This window comes from Pistacia vera, unplaced genomic scaffold (assembly GCF_008641045.1).
Source record: "Pistacia vera cultivar Batoury unplaced genomic scaffold, PisVer_v2 Contig190, whole genome shotgun sequence".
NCBI lineage: Eukaryota > Viridiplantae > Streptophyta > Magnoliopsida > Sapindales > Anacardiaceae > Pistacia > Pistacia vera.
This window is the reverse complement of record NW_022195991.1, coordinates 634,599-655,753: the sequence shown is the minus strand read 5'-3', so window position 1 is coordinate 655,753 and position 21,155 is coordinate 634,599. Positions and strand designations below refer to the sequence as shown.

The 21,155-nt window shown below is 34.2% G+C and overlaps 2 protein-coding genes and 1 long non-coding RNA gene across 9 annotated transcripts; 2 read left to right on the top strand and 1 right to left on the bottom strand.

The window, feature by feature from the left end:
* Positions 1–1,878: 1,878 nt before the first annotated feature.
* On the top strand, positions 1,879–14,319 carry LOC116127269. 7 transcript variants are annotated; one of them, XM_031412924.1, is made up of 27 exons: positions 1,879–1,957; positions 2,140–2,281; positions 3,245–3,357; positions 3,482–3,608; positions 4,309–4,407; positions 4,485–4,553; positions 4,656–4,790; positions 4,865–4,933; positions 5,435–5,490; positions 5,587–5,746; positions 6,236–6,400; positions 7,211–7,295; positions 7,403–7,636; positions 7,758–7,852; positions 7,977–8,019; positions 8,323–8,480; positions 8,873–8,983; positions 10,276–10,344; positions 10,451–10,594; positions 11,385–11,459; positions 11,544–11,720; positions 11,834–11,919; positions 12,683–12,737; positions 12,908–13,033; positions 13,159–13,272; positions 13,705–13,824; positions 14,082–14,319. In XM_031412924.1, the coding sequence occupies exons 2-27, from the start codon at positions 2,162–2,164 to the stop codon at positions 14,145–14,147; spliced, it is 2,871 nt and encodes a 956-aa protein (XP_031268784.1). In that variant the 5' UTR covers positions 1,879–1,957; positions 2,140–2,161; the 3' UTR covers positions 14,148–14,319. The 7 variants fall into 7 exon arrangements, with proteins under 7 accessions (XP_031268784.1, XP_031268781.1, XP_031268783.1 ...); XM_031412921.1 differs by having other exon boundaries at positions 7,734–7,852; XM_031412923.1 differs by having other exon boundaries at positions 1,885–1,957; positions 3,273–3,357; positions 6,236–6,286; positions 7,734–7,852.
* Positions 14,320–14,663: 344 nt separating this feature from the next.
* Positions 14,664–19,004, bottom strand: LOC116127270 (SEC12-like protein 2). The gene is made up of 10 exons (XM_031412925.1): positions 18,665–19,004; positions 18,244–18,338; positions 17,815–17,965; positions 16,968–17,059; positions 16,737–16,836; positions 16,287–16,362; positions 16,060–16,180; positions 15,842–15,958; positions 15,668–15,735; positions 14,664–15,064 (listed from the first exon to the last, which is right to left on the bottom strand). The coding sequence occupies exons 1-10, from the start codon at positions 18,941–18,943 to the stop codon at positions 14,970–14,972; spliced, it is 1,194 nt and encodes a 397-aa protein (XP_031268785.1). The 5' UTR covers positions 18,944–19,004; the 3' UTR covers positions 14,664–14,969.
* A 229-nt stretch (positions 19,005–19,233) lies between these two features.
* Positions 19,234–20,674, top strand: LOC116127420. Its single transcript, XR_004127603.1, has 2 exons — positions 19,234–19,448; positions 20,279–20,674. It is a non-coding gene; the product is annotated as an uncharacterized LOC116127420 (long non-coding RNA).
* The last annotated feature ends 481 nt before the right edge of the window (positions 20,675–21,155 follow it).

Below are 21,155 nucleotides of genomic sequence, written 5' to 3'. Positions count from 1 at the left end.
GCTAGATTCCGGCGGAGGTTGCCGAAATCTAGCATCGTGGGTGGGTGGGGGTGTTTTTGTCATTTTACAAAATTTTTATATATTGGGGTGTTTAGTAAATTAGCAAACCTATGGGGTTTTTTTTGTTAATTTTTAAATTTTACCTCGTAATACTCCCCTATTCAACTACCCAATATTATTCCCAAAATCCTATCCAAAATAACAAAACAAACGGACCCTATATCATTTTCTCTCAACGATTCATATCATTTATAATATTAATGTCAATATCTATATTTTCACTTGTATTATTATTATCATGCAAAATAGGCAACACATGTTCCTCTTCACTTTTTCTATGCAAAATTAGTAAATTTGGGCAAGTTTTAGTGAACTGGGGTTGGGTGACTCGGATCCGACCCGATTTTTTTTTGGACCTTTGGCCCAAATTAATAAAGTTGTATCGATATTTTTAAGGATACGAATTGATACGTATCGTATTGTAGGATATATATCAATATATCGAAAAGTTTAAGATATACTCTCTTATACGTATCATTGGCAACCTGTATTAAATCGTATCGTAGGATATGTATTGTATATCTTAGGATACTAATAACCATGATAATGATAATAATAAAAGGTTTTCATAGTGAAAATATAAACATATATTGTTTAATAATTGAGCACTTTGCCTCTATCTTTATTCTTTAAAAGAAAAAAAGAAAAGAAAAAGAAAAAGGTAAAAATAAAACCTATTTAAAGTTTTATATCTAAGTTTTCTTTGTGCTTTATGTCTCATAGAATTTTTTATAAGCATGTTTTGATTTATTTATAATTATAATTTTATAATTTTTTTTTTTAACTATTGGATGAAAACAATTACTAGCTTTTTTTTTTTTTTTTTTTAAATAATTGAAGTGTTCGAGTTAGCTTACATGCACTTTAATTAATCACCGTGACCTATTGAACACCCTATAAGTCTAATATGTCAAGTAACTCACAAATGTGGTAGGTGTCTAAGTGACCACTTTGTGGGACTCGAACACAAGATATTTGTGTAATAATTGCAAGTTTTACGGTTACATGTCTAATTGGTTGGATTTATTAATCGAAAAAAAAAAATTTAAAAGCTCTTCATATATATATATATATAACTCATCTAGGCTATGGTCTGATCTAAGTTCGATTATCTAAGTGGACCCAAAAAAAAAAAAAAAAAAAAAAAAAAAAAAATATATATATATATATATATATTATTTTGTTGGGTTGAAAAATAAAATAACCATATATTGATTATTATTTATTTTATTTTGAAAAATAACCCATCTCAAAAAAGTAAACCATATATATTAATACTATCTTCAATATGTTTAACTAAGTAACTGTTGTGAAATGCTTCTACTTACATCTTTTTTGACCAATATGCTCGGCCTATTAAACGTTTGATCATATAACATTTGAAAAGCTTACGTATTTGATTATACAACTCTTGAGTGTATTCGGTGATGATCAATACAAAGTACAAACTACTCTACTCGCAGCTTTGTTTTATCGTTGTACTTGTCAATATCTAACATTAACTTTAGGACCTAAAGATTAATTGAGATGTGTATAAATTGATTTGAACACCCTTTATTAAAAAAAAAAAAATAATAATGACAATCGAACGTTTCTACTCGCATCTTTTTTTATCATTATATTTGATGGTATTTATCATATCAGACGTATTCGTTAACATTTTCGAGAGCATCAAGTACGAAGAAGTTTGAAACTATCCTTTCAAAAATATTTTTTCATTAATAGTTATCAAAATTAGCTAAATAGACAAAATAAGAGTTCTAATTTATTTATTTATTTGGGTTATTTCTTCACGATAAGGTTGTTTATTTAAAATTGAAACGTAATGTGTGAGACAAGAAGGAAAGAAAAACAAGCGGGAGAGCGTATAGCAGGAAGCAACACCAACAACAAAAGTGTAAGTAAAATAAAATAAAGTTGAAGCAAAGCCCAATCCCATGAGAATCTCTTTCATCATCTTTAATTAATTAATTCAAATTCAATTGAATTAATTAATTCAAATTAATTAATTGAGGATTCTTCTTACTGTTCTTTTGACGAGCAACACACCAACCTTCAACTCAATTGCGGTTGTTTCAGAAACAAAATAGAAAACAAAACCATGGACGATGGAGTCGTTCAACGAGTGTTTCAAGAAGGAGGACGGGATTATTTTCAACCGCAACCCTCCACTTCTTCTTCGTCTTCCTCTTCAATTCTCCAATCGCTCCCTCTCCACGTGGTTTGTTTTCTAATTTTTGTGGGTTTTTTTTTTTTTTTTTGCTTATTTAGATTATTGTTTTTTTTTTTTTTAATTCTATTTACTACATTTGGCCGTTCGGAATTCTGGGTTGATTTTAGTTTGGAAATTGGTTTTGTTGTTGTTATTAGATTCTTGAAAGTGGGTCGTTGAGATATTTGGGAACGAATATTGTTTTGTTGTCAACTTGTTTCTGTGCAATTTGAGTTTTGTTGTGTCTTTGAATGAAATGGTTTTGGCTTGTTGAAATTTGGTTGTCATGTGCTTGTTCTTCTAAAAAATTTGTGCTTTGCGTGTGAATTTCTGATTTTCCGTGTGTTAATCTATGTTATGTGTGTTGGAAGTTTTGTTATTTTGATATGAATTATTAGTAATAGGATACAAGAGGCCTAAATTAATGATTTAGATAATTATTGTTTTGTTACTGATTGAGTTTCTTTCAATGTGTATGCTTGTGTTGTTATTGTTTTGTTACTGATTGAGTTTCTTTCAATGTGTATGCTTGTGTTGTGGTCTTGTGTGTGGGCTTTTCTTTCCCAGTAATGGTTTGCATGTAAAGTTTACAATGTCTTCTTCTTGCATAGCTTAAACGCATGGAATCTAGTTAGTCTCTTACTTTTTATTGTATTGAATTTGATCCTTTACTGTAATGTTCTGTTCGAGAAGTTAAACTGTTCGAAGACTTGTAAAGTTTTAGTGTGCGGTTTTTTGAATGTTGGCAATGTGTTTGTCAGGATTCGTGATAGTGCTTCATCTGTAATCCCTCCATTTTTCTGTATGTGATCCTCAGGTCTCTGTTGCAAATGGTTGCCATTCAACAGAAATTTATATAGTGAAATTATCATATGATTTTTGATACTGATCTGCATGTTGGTGAAAGTTTTCATTTTTTTTTTTTCTATCCGTATGAAGAATTCTCATTATTCTTGGGTTGAAATGTTGCAGTCTTTTGATCATGGGTATTATTTGTTAGTAAAATCTATTCAAGAGCTTAGAGAGAAGAAAAGGGGTCTTGTTACAGTTGGCATTGGTGGTCCAAGTGGTTCGGGTAAAACAAGGTACATGCTGTATGTTTTATGTTCAATTATTTTGAATCTATGAGGAAGATTTGTGCAGCAGAAGCACTTACTTTTCCCTCTTTAATAAATATAATTTGTTGGGTTTATTTGATGGTTCTTAAAGCTTAGCAGAGAAGGTTGCATCTGTAATTGGTTGTAATGTTATATCAATGGAGAATTATCGTGTTGGAGTTGATGAGGGGAATGATTTGGATGCAATAGATTTTGATGCATTAGTGCGAAATCTAGAGGTTTGTCTCCACTTCACACCTCTTTATTTGAGTCTTTGAACTCACTGGATGTAGTCATGTCCGGACACTTTGCTAAGTCCTATACAATCATTGTAGTATTTCAAAATGGTTTTGAATGAGTTTGTGGGCTTTGGGTTCTGTAAAATTTAAAGGTTGATGGATTTCTTTAATCCATCAAAGAGTTAAGTGTTAGTACTTCATACAAATATTTGTAAAGTAAATCTGGCTTATTTTGTGTGGTAAAATTCTGTCTCATAGCCATCCGTTTTTAGTAGCTGGATGCATTGCTGATGCAGTGTAGGGATAAAATAAAAGACTTGTCGATTCTGGGAAATTGAAACAAAAAGAAACCTCATTTATTTGCACTTAATAACGATCAATCTATGAACGCTAAGAATAAGATTAAAATACTAACGAGATAAAACCTAATCCAACTTGATGATAATAATCTTAAATAAATGTAAAAGTAAACGAAATCCTAACTTAATAATCTAATTTGATTATAATAATCTTAATAATGTGTATATGATAATTACAATTAATTAAATAAAAAATATTCCTAAAAGCTTCATCTTGATAAAATTTGTATGCTGTCTTCAACAATTGCATATATAGTTTGTGGTAATATGTGTTGCCTTAAATCCTGTGTAAGGCTTGCATTTTGTTTAGCATGATGAGGCATCCTCTGTTTTAATAACAGGATTTGACAAAAGGTAAAGATACTCTACTACCTATGTTTGATTTCCAACAAAAGAGACGCATTGGTACAAAAGCAATAAAGAGTGCTTCATCTGGTGTGGTAAGAGAGTGTAAAGTGCATATACTATGTATAACCACTGCTGCTATGGATTTCATATAATTACACTTTGTTTGTAGGTAATAGTTGATGGTACCTATGCTCTGCATGCAAGGTTGCGCTCTGTGCTAGATATTCGGGTTGCAGTGGTAATTTTCTGATCCCAAGGCGATTTTGCTTTGGGTGAGGTTTTGCTGGGTAATCAATTTTTTTTTTTTTTTTTGTTTAAAACACTAATATGATGTTTTCAGGTTGGTGGTGTTCATTTTAGTCTTCTTTCCAAAGTTCAATATGATATTGGAGATTCTTGTTCACTGGATGACCTTATTGACAGTATTTTCCCATTGTTTACAAAACACATTGAGCCAGATCTTCATCATGCACAGGTTCGCGTTTCTGTCTTCTTGCCTCTGAAGATTAACTGCTGGTTTTGCTTTTGATTGATGGATTTATTTTGCAGATTAGGATTAACAACAGCTTTGTTTCATCATTTAGAGAAGCAATTTACAAGCTAAAGTGCAGAAGTGAGGTCTGTACATATTCTTTAGCTTTGTGTGTTAATAAATCTCTTGACATACTTTCTGTACTTGGCAATTGCATTGATTTTCTTTTCATGTACCAATGTTGCTTTGATGTCTCAGAAATTGGAAATGGGACAAGTTTTTTCATTGCATTAACTTGCATATGCAATTTTGCTTGCTTTTTGTAATTTTTGACTGCATTTTGCAGAATAGAACTATTAATTCTGTGTGGATTGTGCTGATTGGCATTTTCTAGTACTTATAGTTTTTAGTTTTTGTGTTTGCTTCTTTTTCTATGGTGATGTACTAGGATTGAAGCTGCATGCATTCAGTTGCTCATTCAAAATGTTATAAGGCTTCTCTAAAATGACTTAATGTTGATTTCGTTGTTGCTCATGGCCTCCAGAAAATTTTCCTCTTTCTGTGAAAATAAGTAGTTCATTACAGGAAACATTCATCAGACCACTCTCTAATTGAAATACTACTATATTGGTAAATTGTTGTGACAGGAGTCAGGTGGACTTTCTGCTTCTGCCTTCCAAGGAAATGAAGCAAAAACGGATAAGTGAGTTGTTGTTTATAGTTCTGATTCCTTACTGTATATAATTCTGAGAAGATTGATGCTTCTAAGCTTTGGTTAAAAATGATATCTTGCTTTCAGTTTTATTGAGATGTACCTTAGGCCACCGTCAGCAAGTGAAGAAGCAAGAATAAATGATTGGATTAAGGTGCGGCAATCTGGTATTAGATATTATCTATCCCTTGGAGACCAGAGGATTGTAGACAAAAACTTCATCATCAGGCCAAAAGCTGAGTTTGAGGTGAGGCATATGTTCCCGGTTGATGTTTCTAGCATTATTATTGTCATCAGAGCACAGTCGGTGCTTAGGTTTTGTTTTGCACTTAAACCTGTGCTGCTTTCACTCCAATTTCATGTGTGATTATCTTACTATTTGTGCTAATGGATTTGTTGTACTTCTTTCCAAATAGATGCTAACCCTTATAGCCCTTGTATCGGATGTTCTGTAATAGTATGGCATTAAGTTGTGATAGTAAATGCGTGCAGTTCCATGACTATAATTAAGAGCTCGCTGCTGAAAAATTTAGTCATTTTGAAAATTTATTTTCCTTCCTTTTTCTTCTTCTTTGTGATGCTGTTTTGTATTAAGAACACCTCTTGGTTCTTGATATGTGGGAAAAATGTTTCTAAAAATATGTATTGTAATACTTTATAGTATATCTTTAGATGGCTACTATATGATAACCATTGATGGTCTTCTCACCTGTTGAATAATGTAATATTGTCACAGGTTGGACGGATGACGCTTGGTGGCTTGCTCGATTTGGGGTACTCTGTTGTTGTGAGTTATAAACGAGCATCTACGTCTGTTATTATTGGCAATCTTTCATTGTCACTTGAAACTATTGATACTCTTGGCGAGACATTCTTGGTGCTGAGGGGCACAGATAGGAAAGTATGAACTTATTTGTCTTTCTTAAGTTAACATTTAGGATTTCCTTTTGTTCTCTTAATATTATTGCAAAGGGATTTCCTTTTACTTGGTGCTGGCAACTCTATAAATATGACATAGTTTTCTGTTTTATGTCAGACTTTGATTATGGTTGATTCTTTGGCTTACTGGAAAGTTCGAATCTTCTTTAGTACTCTGACATTTAGATTTTATATTTTTGGTGATAATGTGAACAATTAATGCAATGAGCACTTGTGTCGGTCTATTATTTTGTGGCCCTGAAAGAATTGTGTTCTAACAAGGGCATGGAAAGTTAGACATGAAAATTCCCTAATCTCTCTTTCTGTGTGCACTTCCAAAAATAACTACATGTGGAAAGAATAATGATACGATGGCTGTGGACCTGACAAATCAACACATAATACCACATGCTTTTGCCAATTTTTTAATGTAAATGAAGTTTCTAAATGATAGCTGGGAATGGGTGGATATGAGTGTGCGTCTGATGCACAAATTTTAAGTTGAAGTGTCCTTACCGTAGATGGCAGTCTACTACTGTATTATGTAGTTTATATGGTCATTGTGTCATTGAAAGTGTGTGATGTTTCCTACGCTGCATTCCTGCTCATTTTCCCCTCTTTTTAGATTTCAAACTTCATAAATCAGTTAAGCTTTTGTTTTACAAAATGTATCTCCTCTGTTAGATTTGTTCATATTTTCTCATTTGTTTGCTGGACCTCAGATTTGTGCTGTTCTATTTTTTGAAAAATTTATATCTTTGATGCTTTGGCCTATCACTCTACTATTGTGTAGACAGTTGGAGCTGAAGCTTTGAGGATGGGTATTAATGGACCATGGATTACAAAATCATACCTGGAAATGTTTCTTGAGAGTAAAGGTCAGTAACTTAACTTTCATTTTTGAAATCTCTTTTTCTATAGATTTGTTGTTCTTTAATGTAAGTTGTGGTCATGGTCTTTCCAACGAAGTCAACTTCACTTGCAGGTGTACCACGCCTTAGTTCACCACCACTTTTGCCAAATACAACGGCGACTAGTAGTCAAGAAAGAGTAATTGCTGCCCCAAAGCCAATCCGTACCGCTTCAAACCCTGTTACACGGCTTGAGGATCTTTCTCAACCATGGACTCGGTCCCCAACAAAATCTAAAATGGAACCTGTATTAGCAACATGGCATTTTATCTCATCAGATCCATCACATGCTGATAGTTCAGCCATAGGTATGTCTGCTCTTTTTGGAGAATGGCTTGACTGGCTTTAAATGTAATCGCTAAAAAACTGTATCTTGGGAGTTATACTTTTCGATTTCGTGTTTAGACTTCTCTCATGAAGCAACCACAGGTTCTTCCTCTTTCAGGAATACCATAAAGCTTGCTCCAATGCCTGATTCATATGACTTGGACCGAGGATTGCTTCTTTCTGTTCAAGCCATACAGGTAACGATTATAAGTTCTTGGGAAATTATTTCAGAGACTGCAATGATGAAATGCAGTCATGGCAAGGAAGCTCGTAATTATATTTTATCAGATAATGTTCATGTGCTTTTGTTTATTGTTTCAGGCTTTGTTGGAGAATAAAGGTCTTCCTGTTATAGTTGGAATTGGTAATGCATTCGTTAGCTCTCTCTCTCTCTTATATATTTCTGAGAGTGCAGGTCAGCTAGGATGACTTAATATAGCTTGTTAGGATGGCAAGAATATAAGGATTAACAACTATTTAAATGATAATTAAATGATCCATCTGATTGATGAAATTATAAAATTTCTTATGAAAGCAAAAGGATTAATACTTTTGACTTAATTTATATCTTCTCTGGGAGTTTGCCCTTGTATAGCTGTTTGGTTTATTTAAGCCCTTGAATGGTACCTTTTACACTGTTGCTTGTTTTGACTTTTTGTCATTGCAGGAGGTCCAAGTGGATCTGGAAAAACTAGTCTGGCTCATAAAATGGCTAATATTGTTGGTTGTGAAGTAGTTTCCCTTGAAAGCTATTTTAAACCTGATCAAGTGAAGGATTTTAAGTATGATGACTTTAGCTCTCTTGATCTATCTTTGCTTTCAAAGGTAGGGTGAAAACAATTGTGTAAAATATATTTGAGTTTTCTGAATTTTGAATATGTAAAATATGATATTACATAAGTTCTTGATTGTTTTTCCCTAAAATTACATCATCTTTGCAAGTTTTCCTGAACAACTAATCACCTTTGCTGATTGAGAGCCGTTTCTTAAGTTTTCTTTTTTCTTTAATTACATATTCATGAGAGATGTCTAATGACAATAATTGGGTTCTTTAGTCTCAATTTTTATAATTGTGAAATTAGAAATGATTGTCAACTTTTAGCAATGAGAGTTGTGTATAAAACTGAATGCATACTGGTTACAGACGTTGATTTATGCTTGATGGCTATTAGAACTCAAATTTATAATGTACTGTTATTTCTGTCATTTATCTGCAGAATATTAGTGACATAAGGAATGGTCGAAGAACAAAGGTACCTATATTTGACTTGGAAACTGGTGCTCGTAGTGGCTTTAAGGAACTTGAAGTTTCTGAAGATTGTGGCGTCGTATGTTATCTCACTTATTCTGTTGCTTCCAGAGCTAAGCTTTTCTGGATTTTTTATTTTTCTGCTCTTGCCTAGAAGACATGTTAACATAAACATCCAAGGCCATTAACGGGGGAAGGAAGAATAGGAAGTAGAGTTTCAGTATTTCTCTCCTTGACACAACTGGTTCATTATGATTTTGTTAGATGTCTTGAGACATTTAATTCCTTCAGGTTGATGTTCATATACCCTATTTCCTAATTGGGCATATATACCGTAAGAATGTATTTTTTCTATTGGGGACTAGTCCAAGTTGCCAACATAAGTGTCAGTGGTTTCAGCTTCAAACAAAGATATGTGTTGAAAACTTTCCTGTGCTTGTTAGACAACCAATGAAGAAGCTAAAGAAGAATTAGATGATATAGGGACAGCGGAAAGTGGTTTCTAGTCCTTACGGAAGTAGATAAGAGAGCTGGTATGTCATGGTCTTGCTTCTCAATTACAATAGAAAAAGGGAGATAGTAAGAAAGGGGAAAAGAGAAGTGTGGACAGGAGAGTAAGGCAGGGAGAGAAGGATGAAGCTATAAGCTCTGTTAAGAAATTATGAATTCACTTATATTTTCTAATCTTGTTTAGTTTGATGGGTCCTAGATCTTGAGAACTTGTATAGAGCTTCTTTGAACATAGTATCTAATTAAAATTTGAAATGTTTTTCCTATAAGTAGTTAAGCTTTCTAAATGAAGTTTCTTGAAGGATAGTTTTTGAAACGTTTGGTATCAGAACAAGTAGAAGCTGAAATTATAAGTGGCCCCCTTTTGACTCAAAGCCATTTAATTTTCAATGTTGTGACGTTTAAGTTTGGGTTCTGCATTAAATAGTCTTCAAGAATGCATGAAGTTGATGGTTTTTGTTGAGACAAACAATGGATGCTATTTTCAATGTCACTTGAGTAATTGTCTGTGGAACTAGCACTTGCTAAGGTAAAGGAACTTTGAAGCTGTGAAGAAAGTGTAGAATGCCCCTTTTAGGAAATTGTTGGCTTCCTATCTTCTTGCCATATGTGGTGTGTCTGACTGCATTATAATGGAGCATTAAGGCCATTGGCCCTTGTCCCTTATTACGAGTTCGAGCAGCCTAGTTGGATGATGATTGTTTGTCTTAAACATTTTTAGATTTGTATATGATCATAACAGTATCTGACAATGCTGCAAGTGTAATCTTCATGTCATGTCAACTTAATGCATGAATTATGCTGGTTTACTCGGTGGTAAATTATTAAACCTTTGTAATTTAATTTGTCCTGTTTGACCAGGTAATTTTTGAAGGAGTTTATGCCTTACATCCTAAAATCCGAAAATCAATTGACCTGTGGATTGCTGTTGTAAGATGACTTTTTACTTGACCTTTTTTGGCTTTACTTTCCTTGCAATCCTCGTAGATATTCTTGCTTTCTTTTCTTTGATGTGACTCTGTATATGGAAATCCAGGTCGGAGGTGTTCATTCTCATCTGATTTCTCGAGTCCAAAGGGACAAAAGTAGAGTGGGGTGTTTTATTTCCCAAAATGAGATTATGATGACGGTCTTTCCAATGTTTCAGCACCATATTGAACCTCATCTTGTTCATGCACATGTTAGTATACTGGAAAGATGCAAAACTTTCTTTTTATTATTTTGTCTCCTTTCATATAATAAATATTTTAATGATTGTTGTGGTTCCACATATCTTGAGATATTGTGCCTTTTTGCTGTTCAACTGTATTTTTATAGTATCCTGTCTATTTTAAGTATTGGATTAATCAATTAAGGCCGTTTCCCGTTCAGAATGAAGTTATTGATTGAAGTTAGAGCCATCAGTTGCCTGAGGTGGATATATTTTAGGCATATATGCCACTGTTTCAAGACTTCTTTTGAGGATTACTAAAATTTGCTGAATTGTCCAATTGTTGTCATGTCTTTTAGGGTTTATATCATTTACTCGTGTGAGGTTGCTTAATATGAAATGCATCCACTGTTATTGAAAAATAACCACCCTAAAAAATATAAATCCCTAAAAATATCGAAAGCCCCCTATAAAAATATAGATTCTACACAACATACACATGCACATTATATTTCCTTTAAAAAAAAAAGGTCTTGATTTGTTAGATTATGCCAAGAACAACACTAATACTTGTGCTGTTGTCTATTATCTTAAGGGTTTTTTCTCTTTAATTAAACCAATTTTATGTCACTTCATATTTTGTGCTTTTTTTTTTCTTTTTGTTTTATTTATGTGTAGTTAATCTTGTTAGGTTTTCTTATCTGTTCTTCATTCTTCAACAAGTGATTCTTAGTGCCTATTACTCTTCACTATCGAAGACAATTGTTATTTGCCAGGGTAGCATTGCTTTTACAATTTTTTTTTTCCTTTGTTCCTGCAGCTGAAAATCCGAAATGACTTTGATCCTGTGCTTTCCCCAGAGAGTTCATTGTTTGTTTTAAAAAGTAACAAGCAAGTATGTGTGCTTATCTCTTCTCTCCTAGGCTTATATATGGTTTTTGGATATTGGCATACTAATATTATTTGTGATCAACCATAGGTGGCATATCAAGACATATTAAAAATCCTTGACCCTGCAAAGTTCTGCAGTTCTGTTCAGAATTTCATTGATATATACTTAACGCTTCCTGGAAGTCCTGTAAATGGGCAATTGTCAGAGGGTGATTGCATTCGTGTAAGAATATGTGAGGGCAGATTTGCATTGCTGATACGGGAGGTGTATATCTAAATTTGTTGAAAACATATGTCCTTTGTATTAAATACTGGTCGTGCTTTATAGAAGTTCAAGGGAATGCTTGATTAAAATATCTTTCGAATTCTCTCTGTTAGCCCATAAGAGAAGGGAATTTCATCATTCAACCCAAAGTGGATTTTGATATTAGCATTAGTACTGTTGCTGGCCTCCTTAACCTTGGGTAAGCCACGTATTTATCAAATTATAGTTTAAATTTAATTATTATTAATTTTCAATCTTTTATTATCATGCCATCTTATGCTTCTTCCTAGTTGTTAAGACAGATTATTTTGGGTGTACTTATCATGTGGCTGGAGAAATGCTGTGATTAGTCTACCTTACTCTGTTTGGGAGTGTCAAAATGAACAGTGTACCCGAACATACTTTAAAGTATTCATAATATGTCCATACTGGAGACAATGATCAGAATTTAAGTTTGACCATGGCAAATTTTGAAGCTTGCATAGAGTTCTCAATATCATTAGTTTCTATGTACTATCTAATGTTGAATATAGTAAGTAGGAAACATGTGTTAATCTGTATATTAAGCTAACCTAGATATTAAGAGGATGAAATATGGTATATATGAAGACTAGTTGAACAAAGAGAAAGGCAGAAAATTGTAATGAAGTGAGTACATCACTGGAGATATTAGAGCTGTCTTGATGGTTCAAATCATGTGAGATCTTGGGTCCAAAAGAAAGCAATAAAGGAGTGTGTTTTTTCTCGGTATGAGACTGATAGTATATTTGAGGAGAAAAAGTGTCATATGCTTTCAAGTATGCTTTACTCTGCATTCTATTTACCTGGCTTCTTTTTGTTGCTGTCCCATAACATGACTTTCCTACTTTTAGCTGTCTTTTGTTGATTATTTATTTTAATGCCTTAAAGTTATTAGACTTATATGCAAGGGGCTGGAATTTGATGTCCTTTTGTCATGTCAGGTATCAAGCTGTAGCTTATATTGACGCATCAGCATTTATCTACCAAGACGGAAAGGTTCACTACTCTAATTTCTTTATGTAACTTCATTTATAGTTGAAAGGCATACTCTCTGAAACAGTCATTTATGACTTTGTGCAACTTTTATTCCTCTTTGCCATGTTCAATCTGTTTTTGTTGTGGTTCTTTTAATTTGATTTTAGATTTGGTGCGTGTGGTGTATGTAGATTCTCATTGAGGTGGATCATCTCCAAGGTGCCTCTAGTCCGTACCTACAGATTAAAGGTGTCAACAAAGAAGCTGTAGCAGCTGCTGGTTCAACACTTAAACTGGATGGTTCATATACAACAAAGGTTGTTTTACACTACAGTGAATTTAAATTATGAGTGTCTGCAATGGTGCCTATTTTCTTATTTGTGACTTGTTTTTGTCTGCCATGCAACCTGTATGGTTACTGACTCTTTCGTGCTACTTTCAGAGTTACCTTCAAATAATTTTGGAAAGATTACCGACAGTGGAAAGAAGTTCAACTGGAATACACACTCAGCAAGCTACAAGGTTGCAGGAACTGGTTGAATTTATACAGTCTCAGGTACTATACTGCGGTTAAATGGGAATATCTTATTCTGAAAGCTAATCTTTCTTTGATGAATAAAAACTTGATATAGATTGATGTTTTTGACAAATAATTTATTGACATTGCATAAGCCTGCAATCTTTGAGGTTTCAGATCCCCCTTCACTTTTATCTTTCGTTGTCTGAGTTAGATGTCACTTCCATGTTGTAATCTCTCTAATTTTTGATATGGTAAATTGTTATGACTTGGAAGTGAAGACATTTGAGCTATAGAAAAATACTTGTGCAACATAATAATCTAGAATAAAGCCCATACATTAAAATGTTATAAATATTTATTGGAGATAATTAACGAATCTTGGATATTTGATAGTTGACTTGTTTATGGTTGAAGAGCACTACATTTGAATCTTTGTAATTTCTAGTATTGATGCTGTGGAATAACCAGCAGGTTAGCAGTTCATCTTCAGAATCCTCACAAGGTAGAGAGGCTTCTTCTGTAGAAGGCATGATTGAAGACATGCAATCCAGGATTAAGAGGCTTGAGCGGTGGCATACCATCAACACGGTAGTTAAAATACGTTCCCCATAGTCTCTTTCATTGCTTTGATTTCGGTTTAATCTGGAAACAAAATATATGATTTTTCTTGTTTACTAGCAGAATATGTATGCATAGATAAGAATTCCCTGTTTTAAGGTCCCTAATCCCTTTACAGGGTTCTAATCTACACGACAAGGCACTTTCTAATGTCTTTTAGATTGAATTGCTTACTGTTTGTTTGTTCTTTTTCTTTTCCGCTTACTGATATGATCATCTGTTGGCAGGTTCTATGGACTTTTCTGATGTCTGCTCTAGTTGGTTATTCACTTTACCAAAGAAAGCGGCAATAACTGACTGACATTTTCATTGGCAAACCTCGACTCTAACAAGGACTCCTAACAGAGTTACATGTTCCTTCTCTTGCCAATAAAATTTCTATTTCATTGATCTTAAAACTTACACCTCAAAGCCTATTGTTTAATTGCTCCCATTTGTAAATACATTGTCTCAAAGAAAAAAGCCAAAAAAGGGCAAAAAATTAAGTGGATCATGATATCTTCTCTGCTCGATGAGTGCATATTTTTACTCGAGTCGGAGAAAACGATATTAATTTCTTTTTGCGCCGAGGTGATTCAAAGTTGAGGGAAAACTGATTGTTTACAAATAATCGTTGTCAAGGCTGTTTATAAGTTATTGATGATAGCAGTTCAAGTTGTTGTTTATAGACTTTATAATCTAATTATTTACAACTGAAATTGCGGGAAGCATTCTGTAAGATCCCGAATTTTTTGCATTGAATATTGTACCATTTGAGATGAGAAATTTGCATAATTCTTGGAATTCAGGATCAAATCGGATACTATGGATAACTAATCCTTTCATCTCGTTATTCTCGTTGCTCTGATTCACAGTATTGTACAAAACTTATGGTCTGTTTGTCTGATAGAACTTTATTATAGAAGACAGACTTAAAAATTACATGCAACTATGGAGTCTGTACAAAATATGTATAAACCTCAACAGCTAAGGTCGTTACAGATGGGTCTTGAACATGCGGGTCGGGTCACCCCACAAATAAGGATTCAACAAAACATATTTCAATATTTAGACTCCGGTTTGGCTCCGAGGTGTAATTTCCAAGTTTTCACGTTTGAACAGAGGAGAGAGCGCTGTCAATTTAAGGAAGGAATGATTCCTTGTTCCTTCATGAAGTAGTACGCAACGATTGCTAGCAATATGAAGAATATAATAATCCACAGATTCAGTCCTGCCAAAAGATTTAACAAAACAGTATGAGTTTTTGTTTTAAATTCCATACGAGCTGCTCCAATTTGAAATGAAATTTAAGATAAACATAACAATAATGTTTTACTTACAACTGAATCATACAAACAGACAAAAATTGTACAAAATTTATATAAAATGACTACTTTGTCTTTTGTTTTTTGTCTGTTTATATGACTCAATTGTAAGCACAGCATTGCTCAAAACTCTATAATATTACTAAAAAGCATGTCAGCTCTCACAAATGTATTTCTAAGTAAGCCGCTTTGAGGCATGGGTGTGTGTAATGAGCATTTAATGAAAATTTTATGGATACAAAGCTTCGAAGAAAGCGCATTGACAAAGAATAATGTTGAATCACAATAGGACATACCAGTAAGGTTTACTAATTATGGTCCTTTTTGAAAAAAAAAAAAAAGCATGGATTTTTATTTCTCATATTATGTGTAAGTGTAGCACTGAAACAGTTTTATGGGCTTCTAGTCAGCTAGTGACTTGTATATAATGTCTCTCAGATGTGCCCCTCTGAAAATGATAAAAGAGGTGATTTGAGTTATTGAACCAACAGATCATGAAAGGGACATACCACTTTTCTTCTTGTCCTCGATTAATGTCACCCTTGCACTTGAGTCCATAGATGCAGAAAGTAAAGCCCTGAATTTAAACATCACATTCTTCATATCAATTTTATTTTAAGACAAAATATTGCAATTTAAATGCTATTAAAAGATATCTCCAGCATGAATACATCAGCCCAGACCTTGAATCATCAGAGAATACCAAAGCTGTCACAAAGCCAAGGTGTGCTTTTCGAACCATTGTGTGAACCTGCATATTGCTTGAATTTATTATTGCAATGTCTCCTTCATCTGTCCCTCTGCATGTCAACCAATCACAAGGTAAGATAAAAGTTCTCATGACAGTTGTGCACAAAATTTTCTTCACGCGGTTAAAGCTAGCAAAAGTCAACAATTATACATTGCAAGGAGCTTGCCATCGGCTGAAACATTGAAGGAAGTGACAGACTGACGGACAACTTGCTTTGCGCGTATCCTCTTCCATGAGGTTGTATTCCATGTCACAATATTTATACCCTTGTCTATGTAAAAATAAAGTCAATGATGGTTAGCTCATAAAATGGTGAAGTGGACAAGGGCATTTCAGCAAGAAAAAAGGCCGATGGCTCCTAAATACTGAAAAATCACCTGTTATTGCAGCAGTGAAAAGAACATAATTCTGATCACTAGATGGAGAGAATCTACAGGAGAAAAAAACCTCATCCTGGATGAATTTAAAAATGGATGTAGTAAATTTTGAGCTCATGTAAAAGAGAATCAACTCTCATAAACAAAAATAAAGGCAAAACAAGACAAGGCTTGAAGATTTTCCTAAAAAAGAATCTTTCTATTCTGTAAGTGTGAAGTGAACATAAGTTCATGATTTGCTTCTTGCATGATCTGCTTCTGGCTGTTGTTTTTTAAGAAAAAAACATAATAGTGAAGAACATTATGCACCACATGCATTAGCAACAATTTAATTAGATCTCCTCAACATGAGGCAGCTTCATTATTTTTATTGACCAAGATTGAGCTAGGCCACCGAAAGCTAGGAAAACAAATGGTTTATACAATATATATAAATGACTCATTGCTTACATTTTCCGTTGGTAGAGAAGCTACAACAGACGCGGAAGTTACATCCCAAACCCTACCAGGGCCACGCTTTCCCAAGGAGACAAGAAATTTTCCATCAGGGCTGTAAGAGAACCAAGCCAAACCATCAGGAGAACTAGATAAACAATAATAAAGCAGTGTATTCATTTTCTTTTCATTAAGCTTGCAGGTTAAGGAATCGACACTCTAATTAATTCCATCACTAGTACAAACCTGAAAGTTAAATCCTTGACAGAAGTATGAGCTTCAGATTCATTAAGAACAATTTCCAGGCTAGGCCACTTTAAAACCCGTAATTTTCCATCCTGCACTGCACCAAAATCTAAGCATCATATACCATGCTATTTTGTTTGAAAAAGACCACAATATGGTCTTACTTATCATTTCACCACAACATAACTAAAGCCAAAACTATAGAAAGCATTTAGTTAATCATTAAGATCCAGGTGCAAAATATTTGGGGTTTCAATTAGTAGGTGGGTAAACATATCTGAAGCATAGCTTACCCCAATAAACAACAGAAAAATCCTCCCTTATTTGTTCACCAATAGCAAAGACTAGAAAGAAGAACAGTAGAAATTCGAGGTAGACATATTACAAGGCTCTTGGGTGTGTGCCTACCCTATGGAGTAGAAAAGGTTGAAGCATAACCAAAACAATGAAAGGAAAAAAAAAAAAAACCATAAAGTCCATGCAGCAATTGTATTTCAAAAAAAAAAGGGGCAGGGTCTCTACCTCACCACCGGCAGCAAGAGTAGAACCCTCAGAGTCAAAGGCTAGTGCTAACTGCAGTCCAACATCTTCAAACTCGCTGAGCACTTTCTCTGAACCTTTTACACCCAGTTTATGGACTTCATCACTCTCCTCTTCATCCCACTCAAACAATCTGCACAAGCAAAGTAAAATAATGAATCAAATTATCAATTCTCCTTGAGGCCTTAATATACTAGCAAAAATATCATTAACCATAACAACACAACAAGATCATTAGTATATGGGAATCCAAGGAGGTGGCTAATCACTAAGAAAAAATAAATCNGAAAAGGGGTAGGATCTCTACCTCACCACCGGCAGCAAGAGTAGAACCCTCGGAGTCAAAGGCTAGTGCCAACTGCACTCCAACATCTTCTAACTCGCTGAGCACTTTCTCTGAACCTTTTACACCCAGTTTATGGACTTCATCACTCTCCTCTTCATCCCACTCAAACAATCTGCACAAGCAAAGTAAAATAATGAATCAAATTATCAATTCTCCTTGAGGCCTTAATATACTAGCAAAAATATAATTAACCATAACAACACAACAAGATTATTAGTATACGGAAATCCAAGGATCACTAAGAAAATACAAATCAAAACAGTGGTTACTCAGCAAATCAGAAATGTAATTTTCAGAACGTCACTCTGGTCTTCCGATATTACTCCAGTCAAATGGTGAAAACAATTGCTGAAATTAAAAAAGAAACCAAATTAAAAATAAGATGGAAACCTGCAACTATTTTGCATTGCACAAATAATGCCATCTCCACGTGGATGAACTGCCATTCGATACGGCAAATCTGAATCAGTTTTAAGCATAGCCACCTGAAGCAGAAGAAAATAAAATCAAGAAAGGTCGATTAAAAAACCTAATTCATTATTTCAACCATGAAGATTCGTCAGGTAAATCTCAAAAGATACTCTTAACTGATATATAATCAAAATATAACATCAAAAAATTTAATAAATCATACTAACAGCTCAAATATGCAAAACCGATCAATTTTTGAGCCTACACACTATACTCAGCTTAGCTAACTTTGAGAAAAGCTTTTGAGTATTGAATTTTGATTCAATACCTCAAAATGCATTGAATTAATATTAACATTAGTAATTAAGATAATTAATTATAAAAAAATGATTATACTTACAGGTTGATCGGAAAGGGAATTGGAGGCGAAATCGAAGCGAGATAAGACGACAGCGTTAGGGATTCCACTGTTGCCTTCACCGCCACCGCCGACCAAAACGACGTAGTCGTGATTGGAGGAAATTGCGTCAGATTTGTCGGCGGTCGGAGCTTCGTCTTCGGATCGATCTTGTTCTTGTTTTTGTTCTTTCGATTCAATCTTAGATCTAATCTGATAGTACGGAACCCAGGCGGCTCCGTAAAACGGCACGCCGTATTTCTGTAAAGCGTGAGATTCCATGATGCTTCTTTTTATTCTTCTTCTTCTTTCTCAGTCTCTCTCTCAACACTCGCCACAGTTTTTACAGGTAAAATTGAGTAATGTTAGCGTTGCTCCCCCTTCTACTCCTTCTCTTACTCCCTTGTGTGGCAGCCGACGTGGCAAATGCCACCTAACTGCCATGTCATCCAATTACCACGTCATTCAGCGCCCAAAATTTTAAAAAAAAAAAAAAACTTCAAATTTCGAAATTTAGAGGGAATTCCCAAAAAAAAAAAAAAAAGAAAATACAATTCCTTTTATGTTTCCCTTAATCATTTGAACCCTAAAAATTTTCCATGTCTAATTTCAATTTTGAAATACCTTAGCCACCATCTTGCAATCTCAGCCACCACCAAGAATCCAAAAATAAGTCGCACGAAGATCACAGACGAAGCAAAAGGGTGAAGAAATGCTGGATTCTCATTTTTGAACCATTCAGAATAGGCGACGGTGAATGACTGTGGTGAAGACAAGCAGCAGTTAGGTGAGTGGCCGATTTATTTGCACTCATTTCCCTTATCTTGTTCTTTTCTTTCTTTCCTGTTGGTTTCAATGGCCGTGGCCGCGGCTTTAGTTGAAGAATCGTTCATGAACGAGACTTTCTCAGCAATGATGTTTGGTTTATTGGAATTTGGCTTCGTTTGCAAAATGGGTTTATTCCGTGGACATATGGCAGTTGAAGATACTGCATGTTAACTGTTTGTGTTAATGTGTGGATGAAGGGTAGATGATGTCAAAGGTTTTGTTTGTGTATTTTAGTATTGGATTTTGATTGCTTGCTAACTGTTTGTGGTAATGTACAGCCATCTGCAACGGCGACCACCACCGAGCTCAGCTATCTTTCAATCAAGCACTCTCTTCCACTGAAGAGGACAAGCCTGTGTTGGATGGAAAAAAATTCAAACCTTTGATTTTTTTCTTTAATTGGGTTGCTTCCGGTTTCTAAATTCTGTTTTAACAGTACTTTATCTCAATAAACTGTTTTTCTTTTCAAAATTTGTAGTACGGGATAACATTAAAATATTATGGAATTATCATAAACATTATATAAACTGTTTTATTCACGTGTCATTTGTATATTTCAAGATGTGAGTTTCATTATGGTTGTGAAAGCCTTTATATATACGTAGAACCATTTCAGTGTTGGACATTCAGAGTTTATAGAATTTTGAGGTGGAACTGTGGACTTCTGCACCTACTTTGTTCTAATCATTAATACTACTATTTAATTCTCAATGTTGGATGCATTGTTTAATCAACAGTAGTTTGCTGGTGTGATTCAGGGGAATTTTTTGAAGATTTTTGTTGCTGCAGTGTTGTGTTTGCTGGGAGTGATGCTGGGGCATGTTGGAGAAGCAGCAGAAGAAAAATGCATTTTTTGCCGGGAAATTGCAGAAGAAAACTGTAGAAAGGTTGCAGAAGAAACCTGCAGTGGGAGAGTACTGCATTTTATGTAGTTTCTGCAATTTTTTCTTTTCTGTTCATGCAGCTAGAATGCTGCATTTTCTGCAGTTGTCTTGCAGAAAATGCAGTGTTTTGCCTTCTGGTTGTGAAGCTTTGTTTAATTGATTAACAGTCTTCAAACGGACAAGTTGTTTTTTTTTTTTGGGTTAATTTTATATTACATTCAATCAGATGTACTGCACAATAATCTACTGTTTTGAATATATTATTTGATACATGATAAATAGACAATTGGTATTTGCAGTTTCCTTTATGCTACACTTTTACAAAATTTACTATTCTGGAAGATGTAAGTGCAAATATATGAAGTGAGAAAAAATGAATTTCAAGAACACTAAGGCCTCATGGACTATCCAATATGAATCTTCAAAAATTCTGATATTGAGGAAGGAGAGATTTTGAATTTCAGGGTTTTGAAATTTTGGGAAAAAGAATTTATATAGGGTTGCCCAAATATGTGAAATTTTGGGTTTGATAATTTTCCAAATTTGAAATTTAGGGAATCTAATTTAAATTAAAAAAAAAAGGAATTTGGGTGCTAGGATGACGTGGCAATTGGGTGACGTGGTAGATGAGGTGGTATCTGCTATGTCAACTGCCACATAAGGGAGTAAGAGGGGGAAACAATAAAGCTAAGGACACCGAAAAACCTGCACCGAAATTGTTTATCGGCCTACGTGTACCAGCCGCGTGAATTTTTTTCAATTTTTTTTCTAGTGAACGGCCG

Coding starts and splice junctions, on each gene's coding strand:
- LOC116127269 (XM_031412917.1), top strand. CDS start 1,886: ATGTGTGAGACAAGAAGGAAAGAAAAACAAGCGGGAGAGCGTATAGCA. Junction 3,358..3,481: donor AGTGGTTCGGGTAAAACAAG/GTACATGCTGTA, acceptor TGGTTCTTAAAG/CTTAGCAGAGAAGGTTGCAT. Junction 3,609..4,308: donor CATTAGTGCGAAATCTAGAG/GTTTGTCTCCAC, acceptor TTTTAATAACAG/GATTTGACAAAAGGTAAAGA.
- LOC116127270 (XM_031412925.1), bottom strand. CDS start 18,943: ATGGAATCTCACGCTTTACAGAAATACGGCGTGCCGTTTTACGGAGCC. Junction 17,060..17,814: donor CTCTTGCTGCCGGTGGTGAG/GTAGAGATCCTA, acceptor GGTGCAGTGCAG/GATGGAAAATTACGGGTTTT. Junction 16,363..16,736: donor CTTCTCTACCAACGGAAAAT/GTAAGCAATGAG, acceptor AAATTCATCCAG/GATGAGGTTTTTTTCTCCTG.